The sequence below is a fragment of the Colius striatus genome, chromosome 5 (assembly GCF_028858725.1).
Source record: "Colius striatus isolate bColStr4 chromosome 5, bColStr4.1.hap1, whole genome shotgun sequence".
In the NCBI taxonomy this organism is placed as follows: domain Eukaryota; kingdom Metazoa; phylum Chordata; class Aves; order Coliiformes; family Coliidae; genus Colius; species Colius striatus.
In genome coordinates this window covers 14,315,817-14,322,515 of record NC_084763.1, presented here as the reverse complement: position 1 = coordinate 14,322,515, position 6,699 = coordinate 14,315,817, and the positions used below count along the sequence as shown (strand labels likewise).

At 46.7% G+C, this 6,699-nt stretch overlaps 1 protein-coding gene across 1 annotated transcript; it reads right to left on the bottom strand.

The window, feature by feature from the left end:
- Positions 1-2,319: 2,319 nt before the first annotated feature.
- On the bottom strand, positions 2,320-5,007 carry LOC133625466 (uncharacterized). The gene is made up of 2 exons (XM_061996326.1): positions 4,943-5,007; positions 2,320-4,134 (listed from the first exon to the last, which is right to left on the bottom strand). Exon 2 carries the CDS (start codon positions 3,675-3,677, stop codon positions 3,051-3,053), a length of 627 nt encoding a protein of 208 aa, XP_061852310.1. The 5' UTR covers positions 3,678-4,134; positions 4,943-5,007; the 3' UTR covers positions 2,320-3,050.
- Positions 5,008-6,699: the final 1,692 nt, after the last annotated feature.

Below are 6,699 nucleotides of genomic sequence, written 5' to 3'. Positions count from 1 at the left end.
CATGATGAAGTACGTAACAACTAGACAGGGCAGACTAATGAGTACATAGGTGAGTCTAGAAGGAAACAAAGGTGAAAAGAGGTTAGAAGTGAGAACAGAAAAAACAATCATTTTCTGAAGGCTTCCAGTAGCCAAAGCCCTGCATGAATGCCCAGCGAGATGAACTATGTCCTCTTTTTGTCTTGGTCTGCAAATGATTCATAGCATTCAGTGATCTGCTATGCCAGCTTGTCAGTCAGTTATCAGGGAGTCACAGAAATCAGTCCCATCTCCTCTTTTTGCATCCCACCCTTGTTTTTACATCATTCAGTTGGTTTCCCAGCAGTGTATTTACAAGTGGGGAAAGAAGCACCAGCGAAGTGAAGAAGACTTCCCTCTCTGTATGGCACTTCTACCACCGCTTTGTGTTTAACTGTTTTCTATTGTGTTTGGTTTTTCTTGCTCCTCTTTTGCAATATATCTCATTTTTTCTAATAATTTTACAACTACAGACTGAATCAAAACACACCTTTCAGGGAAGAAAATCTTCAGATCAAAAGTTCTGCTTTCTTTTCTGCTAGTGGTCATCTACCCTGCATATTACATTCACAATTTATTTTCGAGTTGCTGTTTATTCTCCCTAAATGGTTCAACACATTCATAGTATTCTAACAAAAACCCTGGTCTTGAAACACCTAAGAGGTGCTGGACATTTCTCACTCCCATGAGAAGTGAAGGTTCAAAGTAACTCCCTGTTCTGTGCCTTAACTCTTCCGTTAAGAATTGCACAGAAAAGCTTCACTCTGATGCGGCTACTTCCCACCTTTCCTGGATGCTAACCATCAGCAGATAGGTACCAACAAGAGCAATGTTGGTACCTATCCATTCAAAATCCATGGGCCCTGATGGGATGCACCCACAGGCACCGAGGGAGCTGGAGGAAGTCACTGCTAAACCTCTCTCCATCATCTTCAGTAAGTCATGGAGAACAGGAGAGGTGCCTGAGGACTGGAGGAGAGCAAATGTCACTCCAGTCTTCAAAAAGGGCAAGAAGGAGGAGCCAAGTAACTACAGACCAGTCAGCCTCACCTCCATCCCTGGAAAGGTGATGGAATGACTGATCCTGGGTGCTGTCTCCAGGCATTTAAAGGACAAGAGGGTCCTTAGAAGCAGTCAACATGGTTTTACCAAGGGGAAGTCGTGTTTGACCAACCTGATAGCATTTTATGAAGATATAACCAGGTGGATAGATGGTGATAGTGCAGTGGATGTGGTTTATCTTGATTTCAGTAAAGCATTTGTCACCATCTCCCACAGCATCCTGGCAGCAAAACTGAGAAGGTGTGGGCTGGAGATCAGGTAGTGAGGTGGATTGTGAACTGGTTGAAGGGAAGAAGGCAGAGAGTGGTGATCAATGGGGCAGGGTGTAGTTGGAGACCTGTATCTAGTGGTGTCCCTCAGGGGTTGGTGCTGGGACCAGTACTGTTCAATATATTCATTAATGACCTTGCTGAGGGAACAGAGGCATTGTCAGCAAGTTTGCTGATGATACTAAACTGAGGGTAGTGGCTGACACCCCAGCAGGCTGTGCTGCCATTCAACGAGACCTGGACAGGCTGGAGAGTTGGGTGGGGAGAAATCTAATGGAATTCAACAAGGGCAAGTGTAGAGTCTTGCATCTGGGAAAGAAACACTCCATGTACCAGTACAGGTTGGGGAATGAATGAGAGTAGTGTGGGGAAAGGGACTTGTGAGTCTTGGTGGACAGCAGGATGAGCATGAGCCAGGAAACTGAGGGGTGACCTCGTTAATGTTTACAAACATCTAAAGGGCAGATGTCAGGAGGATGGAGCCAGGCTGTTCTCAATGATGTTCAACCATAGGACAAGGGGCAATGGGTATAAGCTGGAACAGAAGAGGTTCCAAAGAAATACAAGGAATAATTTCTTCATTGTAAGGATGAGGGAGCACTGGAACAGGCTGCCCAGATGGGTTGTGGAGACATTCAAAACCCAGCTGGATGATTTCCTGTGTGACCTACACTAGGTGGTCCTGCCCTGGCAGGGGGATTGGACTAGATGATCTTTCAAGGTCCCTTCCAGCCCTTAATATTCTGGGATGGCAGGATACAGTATCTGATCGAGGAACAATAAATGGTCTTTGGCAGAAGAGATCGGCTTTCAGAGATCTGTCTTAGATCACTTTTCTCTCACTCTTGAAATCATTAGCTGACAAGTTCTTGTGGTTTTGCCCAGCTGGAACAAGGGAAAAAATCTCCCATGACTCCCCCCTCCCTGCAGAACCAGAGGGGATCACAGAAAAGGGAAAAACCCACATAGGTTGAAATAAGAACTGTTTAATAGAACAAAACACATTAAGGAGGAACGATTAGAACTATAAATGAGGGGATATACAAAGGAAGTGGTGTGTGATACAGTTGCTCATGACCTGACCTGACTGACTGCTCCAGACCAACTTTTGCACCGGCCATATGGGGCTGTTAAAGGGTGAGTGAGTTTTGCTGGTCACCCCTTGGCTCTCCAGTTGGCAAATCAACTTAGAAACAGGAGTGATGGAATCTGCGTTGGTGCGATATTGCTGCTGGTGCACTGTCGCTATCGCAATTGGCACCAGTTGCTCTTCAACCATCAGCAACCCCACAACAGAAGGGCCAGACATGCTGGACAGTTGTTCAAGTCCCACTGTCTCCACTGCAGCCACACCAAAGCCCACTGGTACTTTTTTTGGTCCTTAAAATACCATCTCTTGAGGTAGTCTATGCCCAGGATGCATGGAGCTTCTGGGCCCATCACAATGGGGTGTTTGTGCCACTCATTCCTAGTCAGGCTCACTTCAGCTTCTGTTGAGATCCCTGTCACTCCAGAAATACAAATGGATTCTGTCCCTTTATAGCTTGATGGCATCTGAGTAAGTCGTGTACCGGTGTCCACTAGAGCCTTGTGCTCTTGTGGGTTTGATGTGCCAAGCCATCAAATATACACAGTCCAATAAACCTGGTTGTCTCTCTGCTCCACCTGGCTGGAGGCAGGGCTGGTCATGACAGTCATTGCTTACTTTTTGTGGGAAAAAGCTATAAGTCCCTTGAGGGGATCAGAATTGAAATCAACCCTTCTATCCTGTCTAGAGAGCTGCTCAGTGGAAACTGGAGCGGCATTTTTCCAAGCAGAATTGCTTCTTTCAAGTGTTTCTCCCCACAACTCCTGTACCCGTGCCCTTGGAGCCGGAGTAGGTGGCCTATCCCACTTGCTCATGTTCTCTCCCTGCCCTTGAGAGTAAAACCATGGAGCATCCTGTGGTATATACCCTCTATATTCCCTCTCTTGAACAAAAGGGTGCCTACTCCTATGGGCTCGGGCAGGTAGAAGATGGGACATGTCTTCTTTGAATTGCTGGAAGTTCTGTGACAGTTCCTCTAGAGCTGAGAAGCAAGCCTGTAGGGAGGAAGACAGGCTTTCTTCATATTGCCAAAGCTGAGCAGCTATTTCCTCCACCGTTTGCCCCTTGTCTTCTCTCCAGATGACTGCCAATGAACTGGCATAAAGTGGTGATGCACTTCGTAGGAACTTTCGCCACATAGATTGCGTGCACCGGACTTCGTCTGGGTCTATGGGTGGATGTTCATTATAAATCATTTCCAGCACAGCTAATTCTCTCAGGTACTGGATACCTTTCTCCATGGTGGTCCACTTGCCTGGGTGGAATGTAATATCTTCCTTGAAGGGGTATCTTTCCTTCACACCCAACAAGAGTCGTCTCCATAGGCTGAGGACTTGTGTCTGTCTTCCAATTGCCCTATCAATGCCCCCATCCCGGGACAGGGAGCCCAGCTGCCTGGCTTCCCTGCCCTCTAAGTCCAAGCTGTTGGCCCCATTCTCCCAACATCGCAGCAGCCAGGTGACAATGTGCTCACCTGAGTGGCGGCTGTAATCCTTTCGCACACGTCGCAGCTCACTCAGGGACAGGGACCAGGTGATTATCTCTGGCTCTGACTCTTCCTCCCATTCCTCTGATTGCCCTGGTCCTTCTTCATCCTTTGCAGGGTGAACTGATACTGGCACAGATCGATTCTCTGATTCAGCAGCAGCGTCTGCTGCCTCGGTTTGAGTAGCCACAGTTCTTGTTAGAGTGAGGTTCCTAATCATTACAAGTAAAAAGTTCTTCAAATACCTGTCCATATTCTCCTGTATGGCATTCCCCACATAGCTACCCAACCTCATAGCACTCTGAAAAACAAATTTTACAACCCTAACCAAGACAAAAACCATCTTGAGGAAACAGATCAATAAAACCACAATGATTGGAACACGCCGAACATAATTGTCAAAAGCTATTGCAGGGAAGGTAAAGGAGTGGGAGAAATTATACCTCTCCATTTTTACTATGTACTGAGCGTCATTCATTATCGAGTTCTAAGAGGAAGCACCCAAGATGCAGAAATGTCAGCAAAGACATGTACAAGTGCCAGCCATACCCATCATTTCATACCCTGTGATACAATCATATAATAAGCCAGTGTTACTCAATATATCCTAATGATGGTTTTCACCCCTTTTCCACAGATGATCAACAATATCACAGAGAATACACAGTTCATATGAGAAATAACATATCACCACCATGTGAGCATCTAGACCAACACTGTGACCACCAATTATTTCACTAGTATAAGGACTGTACACAACAAGTTTGTTTCAGCCCACCCTGTTCTGCTTCAACCCCGCGGGCCCCACGTTGGGCGCCAATCAATGGCGTGGTTTTGTCCCGCCGGGAACAAAGAGAAAGAAGCCCGCGACCCCTCCCCCTCGCGGCGGAACGGGAAGGGAAAAGAACCCGCGCAGGTTGAAATAACAACAGTTTCATACAACAAAACCAGTAAGGAGGAACAGTTACAACCGTAAATGAGGGGCTACACAAAGGCAGTGATGCGTGACGCAGGGCTCACCTCCCGGCACCCGGCCCGCCCGGCCGCTCGGCAGCGGCAGCGGCAGCGCAACGCCGCGGCCCCGGCAGGCCCGGCCCGCCCAGCTCCCCGCGCACACACGGGGCGTGTCGTCAGGGTGCCGGCCAGCCTGGGTCACCTGCCCTGCCTCTGCCCCTTCCTAGTGCCTCGCAGCAGTTAACTCTATCCTAGCCCAAACCAGCGCGGTGGGCTGGTTTTTCTCTCTGATGGAAGCAAAGCTCCCTCTAACCTCAGAGCTTGAGGCTGCAGAGCCAGGCCCTGGCTGTGTGTTTCTTTCCATCCTGTCCTTCCAGATTTGTGTGCAGGATCCTGTGAGCCGTGCGAACAAAGGCAGGAAGGCCAGCTGGTGCAGTCCTGTCGAAAGTCATCTTGTAGTTTTAGCGGGATGAGTACTCTACACTTAACTGGTTGAGATAGTGATTTATATGTATATAGCTAGTTTTTCCATAGTCCACAGAGCCTCAGTGAAAAGGAGGGAGATAGTTACAACCCTTCAAAATAGGAAAAGTGAAAACTAATGGATGTTTTTCCTCAGATTCTGGTGCCCTCAATCACTGGAAAGGGGGTATTAGTTCTTAGATACTCAAGCTGATGTCAGTGGGACCACTTGTGGAGCAGGTTACTATTCACTCTGAAGGAAGGAGACTATAATCTAGCACACTTGTCAGACTCAAAGTCCAAATCCTGAAAGTCCAAAGTCACTGACTTTAGAGGGGTAAATAACCATAAGTTTCTCTCAAGTAAGAAGAAATGAGAGTGGAAAGCAAGCTCAGGAGATGTCCTGGAGTTTTGTGTCTGTTTTGTCAGGAGCAACCTCCTGTGGCTGTCCAGTCAAAGGAAATGCAATGTGGGAGTTTTTGCTTGAGAATTCCGAATCCCTGTGCATAAGCACAGGCCTTTGTGTGAGAGAGTCTTTTGTATCAATCACAGTTTTCAGTTTAAATGTCTCATTCTGATACGTGATATCCCTAACTTTACCAGCTACTGTCTGAGAATGCAGTGTCAGCCCAGGATGGTATCTGCCTGTCTTACAATGGAGGCAAAGCTTCTTTTGGGAGGTGAATTCAGAAATGTAGCCAACCTACATGTGACTCACAGGAAGGAGCGTATTGTTTAGTTTCCCTTTATTATTTATAGTCACCGGGATCCATTAAAGTTATGAAGCTGCACAAATGTTTGCAAAACTGGAACTGTATTCTTTTAACCCATCCCGTACCTGGAAACACAAGACACTGCATAATAGACACCCTAGTGTGCTGTCAGGGGGAAAAAGATAACTTTGTGAAGTGATCTGAAGAGGAATCACAAGACGTGATATAAGTGATATAAAGCTAATATTTGGCAAGGGAAATGTGACATGTCTGTAGACAACACAAAAGATGTTTTCAGAGGATATTGCATGGAGAAGGATATGAGGAGGCTGTGCCAGATGGCAGAACCAACAACAAATGAGAAAATAAACTATATCGTTCACAGAAGTTTTCACGGCAATGCACAGTCTAGTGGGCTGTATTCTCAGCTGCTGTAGGCTGGAATAACTCCGTTAGAGTCAATGAAGCCAGGAAGTCCAGCTGAGGACATGGACAAAGGTGTTTCTTTATTAAGTCATTTTGTGTAAGCTGCACTTTGGTGCTTTCCATGCTGTTTGTTTTCTCCTTATAACACACTAAGGGTCAAATTTGGCTTAGAAGTTTGTCAAGCAGTGTTTAACACCCAACTCTATCAGCATCACTGCTGTC